This window comes from Lissotriton vulgaris, chromosome 9 (assembly GCF_964263255.1).
Source record: "Lissotriton vulgaris chromosome 9, aLisVul1.2, whole genome shotgun sequence".
NCBI lineage: Eukaryota > Metazoa > Chordata > Amphibia > Caudata > Salamandridae > Lissotriton > Lissotriton vulgaris.
In genome coordinates this window covers 348,011,426-348,029,587 of record NC_141697.1, presented here as the reverse complement: position 1 = coordinate 348,029,587, position 18,162 = coordinate 348,011,426, and the positions used below count along the sequence as shown (strand labels likewise).

Sequence of the window (18,162 nt, the reverse complement as noted above, 5' to 3'; positions counted from 1 at the left end):
AAAATGGATGGATCATCTATCTTTACTACCAAACTTGCTTTCTCCACAGGGAGACAAGGCCCCAATTCAGCTGGCCAGTAATCATTAAGCCAAAGTTCTGCTACCAACTCACCACAATCACTTCAACCTTCTCCCGGTTGACCTTGTGCCAACTGCTATGCATCCACTCCAAAATACAGCTCATACAGCTTTGGGAATGTACACACCCATCTTACTAAAAACTGGTTACCTTCAGCATACATGGTTAAATTAATTCCTTTAGACAGGATGAATTTGGCAAATAGTATGAGGTAGAGCAGAGAGCAGAGATATGGAATTCCTATGCCCGACGCGCAGGACATATTGTTTGGGGTCAAGGGCAACAGGTTTTCATGTGTCTTTTGTCCTTGGGACAAGTAGGCCCAACCCCCTGCAGCACAAACCCTTTGGCTGCCAGTTTGCAGAACCAAATTATGGATCAGGAAAGGGCACGGTCTGCAGTTAAGAGCATATTTTGTCCATATGTTGATGTTGTTCAAACTGGTATTCGTGGTTCATTAATTGAAAGCCTTTATTAGAGTGAGCACTAAGTAAATGTTGTAATCTCTGACTCCACTTCTAAAAGTGGTTCCAGTAAAAAATGTGCACATACGTTTTCAAAGTTTAGTAATATGAGGCTATGTACAATGCTTCCAGAATGCTCTCTGATTTGATGCAAATATTTGCAGAAGCTTGGAAGCAAGATTGATGATTCTGCTTTCAAAATAAAATGTTGATGAAAAAATTAAAGCAGGAAAAACAACATTTTGCCATACTACTGTAACATTTCAGGTACCATTTCTTTGCAGCATCATCTGCACATACATGCTAGCATTTCCCAAAAATATTCATAATAGAAAATCAGTGTACCCAGTTACAATAGGATATTAGGAAACAAAAATAAACAAGCATTGGAAAAGCCAGTAGGTTTGAAATTGGTGGTCAGATTTTTAGTATTGTCAATGTGTGACTTGTTTTGGCATGATTTTTGTTTGTTTCAACTTTATTTCGACTACTTTAGCCATAAAAGCAAAGAAAATAAAACATTTTACAAGCAAATATCCACAATACCTTTTACAAGCAAATATCCACGTAATCAGGCTACGATAAATTGGAGAGACAAGTATACAATTTATCCATATTTACAATTACCGCCCTAAAACCGACAATCTCATTACATAAATAAAATAAAATTTTGATATAAAAGCCAGAATATAAAACATTTAAATACCTTACTTAAAAATATACATTCTACAAAATTGTGCAAAGTGGAGGAAACTAAAATCAGGTTATTTGCACTATAGCTTAAGGCCAAGCTTCTTCCTAATGAGGTACACATTAAATAGAAACCTACTTATGCAAAACACTACCAGTTGTGAAGTATTGGACTTAATTATACGTTCAGCTTCTTTGTAGGACCTAACGCCCATATTTTTGCATAAAGGTTTGATCCATCGAGCCCTACGAGACTTTTAGACCGAGCAAAAGAAAAGTAAATGAACATCATGCTCTTTCGCCTTTTGCGAACAAAGGGTACAAAGATCAGTCTCCTTATTGCCCCCCACCTACAAGTATTTGCATTAGTCTGCAGGACCCCATATCTAAATTGCAAATAAGGATTTTGCTAATGGTGGGCCTATCTCATTCATGAAGGGTTCGAAGGAAACACTATCCTTTACGGTCAGAAACTTCTGAGTCAGGGTACCAGTTGATTAACTATGTAGTATTTCACTATTGACGTGAGACCAAAAAGTGGACTTTAGGAGCTTTTTACAAGGAGGTGTCATGCTCAGGGGTTCTTCCCAGAAATGGGATAGCCCTATCCTAATGCACCAAAATGAAATATGTTTTAGCCATTCAATATTCTTGTGCTCATCAATCTGCATGATTTCTATTAAACCACTTCTATAGTTACACAACTCCGGAGTGGTCCATAACCTTACCCAATAGAGTAATGGCCTTAAAATAGCTTGATAATCCGTGCGATTAATATCAATATCCAAAAACACTGGAACTAGGGGAGTTCTAATCGGTATTTTAAGTAACCTATGTATGAAATTGTTTTCATCCCGTTCAAAATTCCTCTTACAGGAAGGCCCTCAAACCTCAGCACCATAAAGTGCCGCTGATTGGGCCTTTGCCTTAAACACTGCCAGTACTGGCGTAATAGCCTTAGAATGGCTCCCGCCATGTACTTTTAGGATAGGCATAGAATTTTGTTAAAAGGATAATCTACTTTTTTCCAGATGCCCCTTCCATGAAAGGTTACTATCTAACGTAATACCTAAATAATTGAAACTCCCCACATATTCCAGTTTTTGATTATTTAAGGCCAAGTTCTTCTTAAATTATTTTTGCGGGTTTATGGACATGTATTTAGTTTTAGATGAGTTGATTTCTAGTCCCTTTCCCACACAATAACTATAAAATGAGTTCACCAAATTTTGTAGACCCTTCGGAGTCCGTGAAATGAGGATTGTATCATCGGCAAAAAGTAATGCCGTGATTGCTTCATCTCCTAATTTCGGGGAGTCATGGCCACAATCCCCTAGATATGTGGGTATATCATTAACATATAGTGAGAAGAGCGTAGGCGCCAGCACACAACCTTGACGCACGCCCCGTCTCACAGGTATGGCCTTTGTAACTTCACCTCCCTTCCCCCATCTCACTTTGGCGTAATTCCCTGTGTGAAGTCTGATAAGTTCTACAAGACATTCGCCAGGGACCCCCATATTTCTTAGTGTGTCCCACAAGAGGGTGCGAGGGACAAGGTCGAAGGCAGCCCTCAAATCCATAAAAGCCACATACAAGCTGCCCTTTCTTATATTAATGTATTTCCAGCAGATGCACGTGAACCTAAATACTTGGTCTACAGTGCTGGTTTTTGTTTTGAACCCTGCCCGGTATTTAGTCAGTACTCCTACATCCATCCTAAAAGTCTATTTAAAATATGTCTGGCAAAACTTTCTGTAAAAGGTCAATTAAACTAATTGGCCGGTAATTTGCTGGGTCATAGCGATCCCTTTTTTAAAAATGGTTACAATTTCTGCCCCTTTCCAAGTCTCAGGGATTGGCGTGCCTGCCACTATGGAGTTGCATAAAAAGTTTATACAAGGCCCCCAGACTTCCATATCATGTTTTAATAGGTCACCAGGGATCTTGTCAGGTCCTGGGGCTTTGCCTGCTTTAATGGCCTGTAATGCCCGCGTGATCTCCTCTAAGTTAAAATATAGAGAAACTTTACTAGGGGCTAAATCAACCTCTTGTTCTTCTACATGCGAACCCTCTTCGGCTTGTGAGTATAGTTTGGAGAAATGGTCGCACCATTGTTTTTTCATCTAAATGAAGGTCCTTGGATGATCTGCCGGTCTTATTCCCCTTTGATATTAAGCTCCAGAAGGAAACCTGATCTCTCATTTTGGCTGCAATTAGAAGATCCTCCCAGATGGCCTCCTCCCACGCTTTTCTTGTCTGTGTAAGAATTTTGTTATACGCAGGTCTGCTGTCTCCTATACCCTGTGAGTTCTTAGTTTTAACAGCCTGAATCAGGTGAGACTTAGATAAACGGCATTCTTTATTATAGCAGGGGTTGACTAATTCTGAGTGACTACTATTTAAGTTCTTATCCTTATCGCAAAGTTTGCTCAGAAAAGGAGTTAAAGCATCTATCATTTGAATAGTGCATATCTAGAACACCTTGGGTGCCTAGTGAGAGATTCTGGCAAGATGCAACGGTGTCTGAAAAGGTGTTATAAATATTTACCATTGTTGCATCTTTGGCCAAAATGTAAGGCCATTTCAGGGCACGCCTGTTATTTGATATCTGGAGTTCGCCAACAGTACTGTTAAGTACAGCATCTTCAGCTGTTTTAGTTCTAAAAAGCTGGAAATCTAGGCATAATTGAAGCGGTAGATGATCACTCTCTGTCCTAAAGTCTACTTTAAAGTCAGTAATCTGATGCCATAGACTTAGGGAGACCAATATAAAATCTACATACGACTTGAGAGACCTTTACAGAATGTTGGTGCTGATGGTCTATCTGACTGAAAGCGGCCATTACATGCTCTTAAATCATGTCCCACAGTTAACTGTAAAATCTGAATTGCCGCCAACGGTACTTTTAACTGTCCCAGTGCTATCTAGGGTAAGGATGTCATTTGCCCTATCCTGTTCATCAAATAGATTATCAAGGCCCATCACTGGTTCAAATTTACAGTTCAAGTCCCCGCCTACAATCACTTGTGTGTTTAATCCTACTGTATCAAGATAAGAGTCCAATTGCTCTATCATCTTGGATTCCTTGTTTAGTGGATGTGGCATGTTGTATACATTTATTAGATATACAGTTCCTTTTTCTTTTGTCACCATCTTTAGACCCAGTAGGTCCTGGGAAGGAATGGAGAGTGGGGTAACTTCAATTTCCAAAGTGGTTCTTACCCAGATCACTAAGCCCCCAGACGCTCTTCCTCTTACTGAAGGGATAGCTTCGCGATGGAAGGTTTTGTTACCAAGCCTATGTGGGATATCTAAGGCCAAGGTCTCCTGAAGGAGAATTACATCATAATCGTCAGTGTAAGTGCACCAAACAGTATCCCGAAGATTCCTGGCTAGGCCTGCTATATTCCATGACATTAGTTTTACAACCGGAATTCTATGGGGAGTTGATGATGGTAGATCCACTTGACTGGCTTGTACAACTGGGCCCCCTACTGCGGTAAGTTTATCACTGGTTCCTCCTTTTAGGACTTTCCTGGTGCTATTTGCCTCTCTCTCAGTAGTACTGTTACGGGATGGAGGTAGTGAACCATCACCAAAGTCCATAACACTTCGTCCCAGTGTATTAGGCACTTGCTTAGTAGTATGAGTCTCAATCACCTTGCCCCACTCAGACTCTATATAGTTTTCTTCCAGGGGAATTATAATTAAACTAGGTTTATGTAGTCAATCTACCTCTTCTAGGTCGGTGAGACCGTCAAATCTGTTCTCCAAGGGGACAGAAGGAGACTGCTGTCTTGGGTTCCCATCATACTTTGACTTATAAAAGTAACCCAAGGGGAGTGCACGGATAAGGGGATTTCCACCCTGGGGTTCTTCCGTACATTGTAAAACCCTCCTAACTTGCTGTAACCCAAGGGGAGTGCACTGATGAGGGTATTTCCACCCTGGGGTTCTTCCGTACATTGTAAAACCCTCCTAACTTGTTGGGGGAGCCTAAAGTTGATAACCACACAGTCTCCTCATGTCTTTTTGTGAATGCCCCAGCCACCCTACCCTACGGACCATCAAAATGTCATGGGTATCACCCGGATGGAACCGCTTAAATTTTACCAACCAGTCAGCTACCTTATTACGGAGGTTTTGCCAAGATTCTTGTTGGACCTTTTTTAAAGATGGTACCCCTGTTAGAACTGTTACATATGGTGAAGATGCCGGGGGTAATTGTAGGACGTCAGTATTTGGCATCAAATCAGTTCCTTTTGGACTATATACTTTAGTCGTACCTGGAGTTTTACTTGGGCTTCCCTTGGCTGACAGTCTGTCTGCCCTTCCACTATTAACACATACTGTATTTTGTGTTTGGTCCTTTCTGCCCTCAGTCAGGCAGGCGGCCTTTTGGAGGGGTTTTGTAGCTGTGACTGGGCCCTCTACTTCCCTTCCCATTGGATTGGTTTGAGATGGGGGATTACTCCCTTTCGGGCTAGTAGTTCGTTCTGCGTTCCCTTGTTTCTCACACAAGTGCTCTATTCTCACGGTGAACTGCGATAGACTAGCTATCAAATCTTTCTCGAGGCCCTCCACTTTCTCCTTGAACATTGCTTCAAGGGAATCCTTCAATGCTGTTTCTAATTTCCCAAGCCGTCTCTCCAGCCCTATATCCTAAATAGTGTTTCCATTTTCTGTTTGCGTGCTAATGGTCTTTGTAACGACCATTTGCCTACCCTTCGCGTGGGTAGTCCAAGCCTTTGGTCTAGCTCCCCTGACTTCCTTACTATTTCTTTTATTCTTTACTATAGGTATTACCATATTTTCTTCGGGTCCTGATCTTGTCCCTTATTTGCTGTAGCTAGTCTATGTGAGCGGAGTCTCGCTCCCAGTGTAGGGCTAGATTTGGGTGTATTGGGGTATTAGACAAACGTGATATATTGAGTGAAACCTCTATTGGGCTGGGGGGAGGTATGCGATCCGTAACCAAAGGAGGTGATGGTGATGATGAAACAGTGGGCTGACCGCTAAAGTGGACATCATTCATATCCATAGCGGGTATATACACCTTGTGTCCACTACCAAGCCCTTGTTCAGTACCCTGCTTGTTGATGAGGGCTACAGGATAGAGATTTACTGCTGGGGATTTAACATTGCTAATTTTACCCAGAGAGGACCTCTTCTGCGCCTCAGCTATGCCTAGCGATATCCTCTTTTCAGTCAGGGCTATCTCACATTCCACGACTCTTTCAGCTCTAATCAGAAAAGCATCCATTGTGCCCACAGCTCCCTCCCCCACTCTCTGTGCGTTCTTGCGGCTTGCAGCCATAGGGTTTTACGTGAATAAAAATATGGAACACCAATTGACAATATCCAGAGTTTTACTTATCAGGGGAGTGGCCCAGCCCAGCCTCTACCGGCCTAGGATGGCCCCACGCCCTTGTCCCGGGCTTCTCCCGGGCGAGCCCGTGCGCGTCCCACTGCGCGTTGGGCCGGTGAGCAGTTTAAAGGTCCAGGGGGCGTGTCTGCCGGCCGGCACCTCACGCAAGAGCGCGCTGCATGCTGAATGTTGTAGGCAAGCAGCGCAAGGTCCGCGGGTGACTCGAGGCACAGATGGGCAGTGTCTGCAACAATCCCCCCAGCTCTCCCACAGCAGGCAATGGGCAACAGTTTCTCCCGCTCTAACTCAGCAGAAATGAGCGTCCGTGTCCAAAAGGAAGATTCCTCCTACTACAGGCAAGTAGATTGCGCGTCCTTATTGGTGTGGGAGCTTCCAGGCCCTCACCAATATAACAAAGATTGACAAAAGCAAATTGTTTTTGGTCTCAAAAAGCACACTGCCACAGTAGTTACTGGCACTGAACACAACTTCTTTGTGTGCCGATAAGCTCCTTGTGAAAGAGCAGAATGCTGTCGCTCACAATGAAACCAACCGAAACAAAGAGACAGAATTTGATAAACGCAAAAGGTCATGGTCAACGCCAGACCAAATTAAGGGCCCAATTATTTAAGAAAGTCTCAAAAGTGCACTCCTAGAAAATATTAGGGAACTGCATTTTAGCATGAGCATATATGCATGTGTAGATTTGCTCATACAAAAATCTGAGTATTTGCAAGTTCACTTTCCCTCCAACCACTTTTTTCCCCAACTCTAGAAGAAGTTTTACGTCTGCCATTGTCAGGAGTAAATTTCCAACATTTCTAAGTATGGAAAAAGGTTAGAGAGGAGTTGTTGAAAACCCTCAAAACATGCAAGTTAGTAGGTTTGCACAGACTCGATAGGGCATTCTAACCCGGGAACTATTGCTTACCACTACCTTCGGCCCCATTATGTTGATCTGCGGAAACATGGCAAAATAAGGGGATTGCAAGTATTCAAACACTACTATGGTATGAGCCCTGACATAATAAAAGAGGCTATATCAGAGCTCTTATATAATGTGATTGATGCCATAATTTGTCACCCCACTACGTGGCACCGAAGTGACAAGTGGATTTTGTTACAGGACAAGTAGATTTATGAAACAACCTGCCCCATGGAAAAATAGATATTTTAATAGATTCCACACCCCTGAAGAGTAAAAAGGTTGGGCAATAGTATTTAATCCTGTGGGGCCACATACTAGAAGGACAGTTCCAGAACGGGAAACAGAGGAAGCCTGACAGACAGCGTGCACTCTGACAAATATCATATAGAGAGGTGAAGCAAGCCAAAGCTATGTCTGTAATCATTATCATCCTCAGCCGATACAACGGCGAACTATGCCAAATGCAGCAGAGACATCTAATAAAAGGGGTCTGGAGTTATCTCCTTGCCCTAAGGAGTAAATCATTCTGATATCTCTCATATAAACAATTCCCTTGTCCTAGTTGAAATTATGTAAAAATGTGACAAATTACAGCAGTATTCTCATGTGAAATCTCATAGCCTCTGTGATTATGCCAGGGTTCATATTAGGCCAGGGTTTGGATTCTATCAAGACTCGGATCATAAAACGTTCGGATTGTACAGTGCTCTAGACATACCAGCCCTTCACACTGTGTGCATATACAGATGGCCTTTTTATAAATGGGCTTTGTTTATGCTATCTTTCTGATGTAGGCAGTGCATTTGCATTACGCTGGAGTTCTTTTATAGCAGAGTTCAGGATGTATCGTCAATCTTTCTTATTTTTGCTATGAGGAAGCATCTTATGAAGTGCTCTGGTAAATGTATTTTTAAGCATTTACTCGATTACAAAAAGGTTACTGTGCCTAGGAAGACCAAGAACCCGCTTAAGTTTAACAATTCTCCACTTGATCACACTATGCAATTCTTGGGCAGAGCCTTCATCTCACTGTGCCACAGTTATCTTTGTTATTTATAATCATTAGAATAGACAGTGTGAAATCAATTACTGGACATTTATATTTTACAGCTTAACCCTGCAAGTCTTGTTAGTCAAAACTTTATGGTCCATCTATGCATGTAAGTTTGTTTCACGCAAGCAATTTTTTTTTTTTTTAACTCACAGAAGGATTCACTGACATGAAGATTTTAAAGTCAACAACTTACTCACAGGGTTTGGAGCAGACGGGTAGTAATCAGTTGAGTACTGGAATGCTTTGTGAGTTTGCACACACACAAACCTACATGTTTAAGATTATTCACAAGCACCTCCTTCAACCATGGAAAAGGTCAGAAATATATTACCGACAGGGCAATAGTAAAACGTTTTCCAGGGTGAAAAGTTAGTTTTTACCCGAGAGGTGGGGCTCTAGAAACATATTCTGCAACCCTCTAGAGAGAAAAATGTAATAAATGTTTTAACAAGTGAGTTTTCCTTCAATACTAAGATTTTAGCATGAGCAAAACAGGTCTATTTATCCATGCTAAATTAACCAAGGATTGCTAGGAGTACACCTGTAACCCTCAAACTGTTGCAGGTTTCCAGACATTCTTCTGTACTCGTCAATTCCTGAAAATCTTCAATTTACACCAATTAAAAAGGTACATCAATCACTGGCTTGCTGACGTACTTCTTTGACTTTGTTTAATGAGAATAGGGGGCCATGCTAGTTTTAAGATGCCCATGCTAGTTTTAAGATTCCTATACTGGTTTTACACTCACTCGATTTTTGTCATACATAAAATGATGCTGTAGAGAAATGTCAATCAAAATACAATTGCCAAACTTGCTTCCATTCTCCCGTCTGTGTTTGCAGTCAACGAAGGAGCATTCTGGGATCATTATAAATAGCTACAAATTCTGCACAAGTGTGTACACATGTTTTGTAATGGAATCACAGTTATGAAAGCAAGCTGAGCGTACAACCCACTATTTTCTTACAGTGCTCGCCATAACAATAAAACATTTACATTAATGATCCATACATACAAATTTGAACATATACATATGGGTGTTTATCTTGTCTTACTAGCAGAAAATCCTCTTTCCCACAACCATTTGGCGGCCTCTAATCTGGCAAAGGGGGTTGTGATAAAGGGGGTTGGACCTACCTCTCCGGTGGACAAAATTAACATGCTGACTTGTTGTCCTTGACCCCCAAAGAATATGCTGAGGTAAAAGAAATTCCAAACAACTGAATAACAGCAAGCTGACACTGCAAACTTGAGCTCATCATATGTGGTCAAAATCATCAATTCTGTACTAAGATCATGGTGCATGCCTGCTTGTTTATTTATATAAATGTCAGAAGGTTGCACAGGAATACTTAGCGTCTTGGCCACGTGATGTTTTAGCATTTTTGCTGCTGCTAACAAGAGACAGAAAAAAACTCAAAATGGTAGAGTCAGCCCCAGGTTTCTTTATATAAGGAGTAAGCAAGACAGAATTAAGGGATATAAGAAAGATCTTGCTCAAAGGAGGAGTTAACGGCTAATTTCAGTGAGTTACAAGGAGCAGGTCTGAAGACGTTTTAAACCATGGATAGGACGGGCATACAAGTGGGAGCCAGATGTTAAACTGCTCTGAGTTGAGTAAAAATCTACTAAATAAAAGGGAACAAGAATTAAGTATTTGTGACAGGCACTGTCACATTGTTGGGGAGGTCATGAGGAACGAATTTGGTGTAGGAGTTATGGTTTGCTTGACTACTGTGTGAATTGTGGAACTAATAAATGGAGAATTTCTAGATTTTTTTTTGTTTCCTAACTAGGAAAAAACTGCAGCAACATACCAAAAGAGGAGATTTCAAAGGATCAAACTGCGACAAGTAAAATGTAGCAACATAAAAAAAACAGAAAGAGGTGAAATGAATGGCCTTTTCGTATAACCATGAGAAACAACATTTTGGCTCTAAATTACTGTAATTATATTGTCGGAATTTTATTACATCCAATCAACTGTTGCACCTTTTACGAAACTGCATTCAGAACGAAATGAATCAGAAAAATAAGATATTTTTATAGGAAGATGCAAACACCATTTCACGTGATTGAAAATTTGTCATATGTATTACACTGTTGTAACTTAAGTCATGCATCTCTGGAGAATTGCTGGTTGCAAAACCCTCTCACCAACTTTCCCAATACATTGAATTTTATAGTCTATACACAGGAATTCAGTTTTACATGCTCATTTCCAAAATATATTTGCCAGCTGTACAGTATGTAAACTGAAAACTTACCTTGTGCAAGCATGTTAAATTCCAAGAATAGTGCAATATGATACAGTTCCATTGCTTCTTCAGCTCGCGTCATGTTAGGCTTTCCTGCTACAAGAGCCTGTACTTCACTTAGGCTCCCTAATGATGGGCTGCAGTGTAAAACATAGGACAGGTCCACTACATCAGTGTACATACAATGCAAAATTACTTTTGCATACTTTTTTGGTATAATGGATTCGTCCAGTATGATGCGGGTTGGAGTCCGGAGTGTGCGGTCTGTGATTTCTTCACCTGTCCTTATCCTCCGCTGCAGCAAGTTTCGAAAAAAAGGAGACCGTGCAGAAATAACAGCTTTATGAGATCTGAGCTCATCATCTAAGCAGCCCTGGTTTCCGGCAAAAGCTTCAACTAATTCGGAGTCAGATGAGAAGCTGAGAATTGCATCATAGTAGCACATGTAATCAAAGAGCCCACGCATATCCACATCTAGAGAATTTGGTGTCCCAAACTCTTCACTGAGCTGAACCAAAATGTCAACGTTCTGAAATCTAGAGTCTTCAATACCAAACTCTCCTGTATAAAGGTAGTGTAACAACGCAGAAAACATGGGCATGTCAATGCCTGCAGTGTTGATATCCATTATAATCTCAGCACCATACTCCGGCGACGAGGAAAGCAACTTCTTAAAAAATGGACACCTTGCTGCCAAAATAGCACGATGCACAGGAAAGCATGTTTCCTGAAATATCAGATCTACATCTGTACAGTATTTGTATTCGTAAAGATCTGCCATGTCTCTCTGCAACGTTCGGGCTTCCGGTCTTGCCAAACTGGCTTGCAGAGAAAGCTCTTTTAAGGCAGCCGTTCCCTCATACTCCTCTACTAAAGCATTGGCATCTCGAACATCCCAGCCCGAAAGAAGTTCCCGCATTTGCTTGGCATGATCAGCTGACCTGCTAGATTTTCTCCGTTTTATGAACTTCTTTTTGAGTGTGGCAAGGCCAGAGGTTTTCTTTTTCTTGTCTTGCGGTTTTTCGTGTCCATGGTCGAGGCTATACAATTTAGCCTCATACCCATAGCCTTGATGAGAGTAGGATGATGTTCCTGTAGATTGAAGAGGATATAGCTGAATGTCAAAAACTGCAGTGATTAAATATATCCATTACATAACCAAAACATATGAAAATGACAGCCTGGAGACAATCAAACTGTGGCTTAGCAAACCTGGGAATATGTAATGTTCAATCTGTAAAACGCTCATACTGACAAACTAGAACATTATTAAAATACTTGCCCACCACAGATGCTCCTGACCCTCCCCTAAAACCCTCAGCTACAATTAGAACGCCCCTTGATACGGAGATAGAGGGTAGCTGATGATTAGCTGTGAATCAAAACCTGTTTATATTTTGCCTAGTTAACATCTGATGAGATCTATTTTCTATCTATGTAACCCAGTGACTTTAAATAATACAAGTCTGTATGCGCCAAAAGGCTTTTTGAGCATAGGAACCAAGATTGAAAACTCTGAAACAATCGGCATATGCGTTTAAGACTTTTACCCATAATGATGCGACGTAAAGACTTTAAAACCTACCTCTTTAGATTGCTATGACTTCTACAGTTAGTAGTACTGCAAGACTTCTTAATATAAGCAGAACTGTTTGTCACATGTACGATATGTATCCAATTACTGGGTGTAGTGCTACACTGCACTTTAGGTATCGGTATTGGCTCTATAAATATCCCCGAAAACAAATAAAATGAGCAGATGTCTATTTAGACAGAGCGTTTAACTGATAGTAATGGCTCAGTGTCAGTAGGGGTGAAAATCAACTATTCAGGTTCTATCTTAAAATTGCATTTACCACTTTGCATATTTTATGGATTACATTTTAGTAATTACACAAATTTTAAATCCTGCTAGCGTCTTACCGATGAAGGTCTGCTGCGTCGGTGCATTTCCCCCGACCCTCGGGGAACACGAGTGTGGGTAGTTTGATGCATTAGCGCCCATGTTTTTTCCAGTCATTCAGGCATTCTGCCTGAAGTGTCTCCTCTGGATAACCCCACAATCCATTGCAAAAGTTCAGTGTGAGTAACATCATACTAGACGGCCTTCATCCATCTCTGAAAAATAAAAAGTATGCAAAATTGAATACATTCTTTACCCAGTGAAGATATGATGGAGGTCACTGTACGGATTATAACAGGTTTAGAAAGTTTACCTAAGTTAATCATCATCACTAGCTTGCCCCTTTGCTATTGGAGTTTAAAATGAGGGACTGGTCAGCAGGATAGAGGGCATCAAATGGACAGGGTTAATCTTAATTAAACTGAGGAGCGCTTTCTGTATTTGCTATCTGTCATTTGGCAGACCTGCCCTGTGTGTCAGGCAATCTCCAGTAATGCAGAATGTCTGGGAAATTGCAGTCACACCCCAGAGTGCATGGTGGGTCATAACAATCAGACTACGCCAAGGTCTAACAGAAGAGTGAACCCACCAGTCCAGAAAGTGCGTGCATCAGGGTGAGCCTAGAGATTAATGGAAAAACATTTTCAAACTATCTTGAGAATCAGTATATAGGTGGCATACATTAAAGAGTGCAAGGTGTTTAATCAGCAACTACAATACAGGAAGTAAATCAAAACATCACAAATTGCCTCCGTGAATTTGAATAGTACAGGCATATGAATGATTAAAAGCACCCCTCAATCCCTTGAATTACTGAAATTACCATAAAAATATCCAGAGGATAACGAAGTCTCTTGTTTAAGAAAAAAAGAAATCTCAATAGACTGTGAAATTGTTACTCTCATAAAACGACTTCAGTACGGCTATTCACACCTTTTCACTTGGATGATGACAATATCCTTCCCCACTGCCTCCCAGGCTCAACAAGGCCCACACAATGGAATTCTACACATCGCAGAATGACTCATATTGGCCCTGAAAAAACATGGTCATCTCACCCCCACCCTGTTGGAACAGCAGGTAATCCCCATAACATCTTCAAAACCAACTGTATCTTCTACAACTCCATCACAAACCACACTCCTCTCTCTCTCTCTCTGGCTTCGGTGGCTCTTGGCGCATCAGAGCAAAAGCATTGACAAGGGCAACAGGTCTCGCCTTTGAGAGACAATGGCTCTGCAAATTCCTTTAGTTCAAAAAGGAATTTTGTAGGTGAACAAATGCTTCATGTCATAAGCATGAATGTGCCTTCCTTCCTGTATGCATATGAAGCAGGTGCCTTTTTTTTATTCACAGATCGAAGATGGATAGGTAAATAAAAAATATATATATATGAATATTAATTAGAGCGACAGCTCTCATGTATAAAGCAGAAGGGCAGCCATATGTTTCCTGCTTAGGCCAACAACAACAAAAATTGTAAAAAAACTATTAAGGGGGAAGGAGGGTAATGGCATTCGGAGGAAAGAAGGGGCGAAGCACACGAAGGAGCAACAGGAAGCAGAGTGAGACCAGCAAAGAGGCGAAGGGAGAAGCTTGCAGGCAAGAGCAACATGGAGCACACAGAAGAGAGAGCACAGGAAGAAGCATGGACAAGAGAGCTATGCAGAAGGAAGAAAAGCACAGTAGGGAGACAGCTGGACGCATGCACTTTTAAAGGGTGTTTAATCAAAAAGAAAAAAAGCAGTTCACTAAAAGTGAGCATGGGACAAACAAGATGAATAAAGCAAGCTATCAAATAAAAAACAGGCAAATGAAAGTGGCAGAGCCAACCAGTAGTAAGCACCAGGGTGGGAATTTACGCTCACTGTATGTTCTTAGTAACCTAGCAATACCAGACAATTGGCACTGCCTGTGAGGCTTACACTTTCCAGTAGGCTCGACCTAACACAGCAAAGCAACAAACATTACATATCTATGAACCCAATATCTATATCAACTTCTCTGGCATGCATCATGATAGCTCAAAAAGCCTCTATTTTCATAAAAGATTACACGAGGTTATACAGGTTAGTTATTGTCTTGGACCAATACTGATGCGCCTTTAATAGGTGCGTACATTCACAGACATTACGGTCTATATCAATTGTGGGTCTCAGTAATGCCTATGGGCACCAAGGCTAATTCAGGCCCACTACAGCCCTGGAACTTTGAAGCTCATTATGGGATTGAGCAATTCAGGTTTCTTATTTCTTTGGTCTAATAGAGTTCCTTCGAAGCTAGTGTAATTCATTTCTATTGACCAGACTGAATCTGCACAATAACTCAGAACAGGTCCAACAGTAGTCTTTATTGCCTGTTAAGGCTCATTCCTGGTTAGACATTAATGTCATGGGTGACTGACACTACAGGACTCTAAAGCCCAACAAAGAAATGTACTAGGTAACTGAAAAATGGTGATCGTCTGGGTGACATCAAATAGAAAACAAGGATGAAGCTCAAGTGGTCTCGGATATGAACCCAAACTCTTAAGGTGAAAAACATCCCCTTTATACAATGCTACCCATGTACAATTGTATGTTATGCCTAAACTCCACTGCACCTGCACCCTTATGCACTGCTCAAATGAGCAGCACAAGGACAGAGCAGTCATGGCAAAACCATGATCAACATGCTCCTTACCTCCCCATTCACACGTCACATGAACATTACAAATTACCCCTAATGTCCAGCTCCTCCCCAGCCCAAATCACCTCATAAAAACCTTCCCCTCCACAAACAAAAATAAATCAACTGGTGTACTGTCACCAAAATTACCAATCCCCTCTCACCCAAAAGTAAAACACCACTCGAGACCTGGCACCAACTAATACCACCCTCATGGCATTGCCTCTCTTTCCTGCCAACCTCCCTTATCACCCTCTTCGCATTACTTCTATCTCAGGACCTGGGTCTGCACTCGCCACTTTCACAGTGACAGAAGACAGACAGCAGGTCAGTAAAAGACGCTCGTGAGTTCAGTCTGAATTTCCCAATCACTACTAGTCAATGCATGATATGTCTTTCACCACTAAACTGATTGTTCTACCTTAAAATATGTTTTCTTACCATTACCTCATTAACACCTGAAAGATCAAGGATCTCTGGGTTGTAACAAAGTGTTTGACCTCTACTAAAAGGTGAGGTTACAGTGGTGAAAGGAGGCAAACAAGTCTCAGTCAGGGCAGTAACCTACCCAGGTTTTCAGTTTCAAGGTATAGGATGTGCATTAGACTGGCTATAGTTTCAGGCATGACTAAAGATGACCTCGCTTGACTGAAGGTCACCTCATTTTAGAAGCATGAGAGGGGTAGAACAACTTTTTTTTTTTTAAACCTTTATTGTGCAGATGGAGGCATACATATACGGGCCTACAACCAATCAGGCCGGCCACGACACATTATGAAAGCACATGAGACAATAATGAAGATCCCCGGCAGTCACCCAGCTTTGTACAAGCAAGCAATCCAACTTTAAAGAGCTGAATATAACCGCTGGAAGCAGGATTAAAGAAAGGTTAATTTTATAATATAATGGGAAGTATAGCAGGATCAATTACAACTTTTTGGTCATCTAAGTTCCCATGGCGGGCCACGTTTCAAGCATCAAAACAGAAGGGCATCGGTAGGAACGGGTAACAGCAGCGGTTAACAGGAATCAACTTATAGACACCCCAGTTCAGAACAGTCCCCACCGTGGCCCATCACACACCCGTCGAACACCTAAATGTGTACTAGTACATAACAGATGAACCAGAACAGCGTAAATGTATCCATCCACTATACTAACCCAAGTAAAAGAAAAAGAAGGAAAGGGGGGAGAAAAGAATATTAGAAAGAGGGAAAGAAAGAATGCCGCGCTATTGCACGTGCCCCACAGCGATTAAAGTGTGCAAGACTGAGAGACCCGCTATCGGGGTTAGGGCGTGCAAGTCATGATATATGTGCAATCAATATCTTAGAAGCAGGCAAGTCGTCCCCTTCCCAACCAGCTATCACACCATGGGAGACACGCAAAGACACAGCGTTCCGATAAAGGGATACAAAAGAGCCATAGAACTGAAAGAAGAACGAACAATAAAGAGACCCCATCCCTCCCACCCCGCACCAGGCTACGGCCTAGCCCCCCAGCAGCGTGCCTGTCGCCCTAAATAGAACCCGAAATATAGAAAAATCAGAAAGTAAGAAAAGAAACAAAATAGAAAAAAGGGGGGAAAAGGATTCAGTGGGAGAGGAGATCTGCAGTCGAGTCATTCGGCCCCTACCCCCCGCCTTCACACAGATGAAACCCACATCAAAGCGAGATAGACAACCTCAGGTATCAGGAACATTCGAATGAATCGGCCATATTGTCGCGGCTGCGGGCATTACTCATCTCCATCCGTTAACCAGTAGTCCGCCGGGTCCAGTCCGGCTCACCCCTGTCCTCTCCTGATCATAGATTTCATGTGCGATAGAGTAATGGGCAGCAAAGAGTTCGAGGTGTACTGGACACAGGATCGAGACAAATCAGGCCAAGAGTGTAAACCAGAGGACCCCAGTATCAAACGGCAAAGCAAGCAATGGCTGCGGCAGTCTAGGCTTTCCAATAGCAACATCAGGAGCAGCAAACAGTCCGGGTGCGGTCCCGCCGCCCAAAAAAGCGAGGTCTCCCCCGCAAGGTAGCAGTGGGACCACACCAAAGCAGTTCGAATCGAACATCCACCTCGCTCCCCAGCCAGTCGGGCATGAACGGGCCCCGACGTGGGGCCCCCGCCCGTGCCCGCCACAATCCAGGCTACCTGGAGATTCGGGCCGCAGGCGTACAGTCTTGTAGGTGCACGGCGGCAGCACTCCTCGCAGCAACCGAGGGGGACGAAGCATCACACACTCCGAGTCGAGCCGCAGTCACGAGGGGCGGCCCAACAGACATGGCGGCAGACCTATTATCTTGCACAACAGCGCCGAAGACCATGGCCTCACGTAAAGAATACAGGGCGTCAAGGACATCACCAATCGTGGGCTCAGGCTCACAAGACTCGGCCCTCGTGCACTTCAGCAACCCAGGTTCGCCGCCCCGAACAGATCCGAGACTCAGGGCGCCGGCCGCCATTTTGCAAGTTCAGCCGTGACTCTCCGCGCCTCAACTTCTGGAGTGGGCTCTCAAGCAAGGCCCACCGCTGGAGCCCCTCGAGCCCCAGAAATGGCAACCTTGGTGCAGAAAGGAGGGCCACCAAAAATGGGGACCGCCGGCGCCACCGTCCCACGGACGCCGCCCGCCGAATCCGGGCGAAGGGCTTCAAGATGGCCGGACAGGGCAACAAAGGGGGGCATGCCTCCTGCACGGTCTACCCCAATCCGAGGCGGGCCGCGCCCTACCACAGGGCCCCCAGGCC

At 42.8% G+C, this 18,162-nt stretch overlaps 1 protein-coding gene across 1 annotated transcript in view; it reads right to left on the bottom strand.

Annotated features, from left to right (window-relative positions):
- The window catches only part of BTBD7 (BTB domain containing 7), a 420,230-nt gene that overhangs the window by 327,854 nt on the left and 74,214 nt on the right, over positions 1 to 18,162 (bottom strand). Inside the window, exons 2-3 of the mRNA XM_086937712.1 lie at positions 12,770 to 12,964; positions 10,856 to 11,938 (exon numbers count right to left, since the gene is read on the bottom strand). Coding sequence (XP_086793838.1) covers positions 10,856 to 11,938; positions 12,770 to 12,866 — 1,180 coding nt within the window. The 5' untranslated portion in view covers positions 12,867 to 12,964. The remainder of the gene's footprint in view (positions 1 to 10,855; positions 11,939 to 12,769; positions 12,965 to 18,162) is intronic.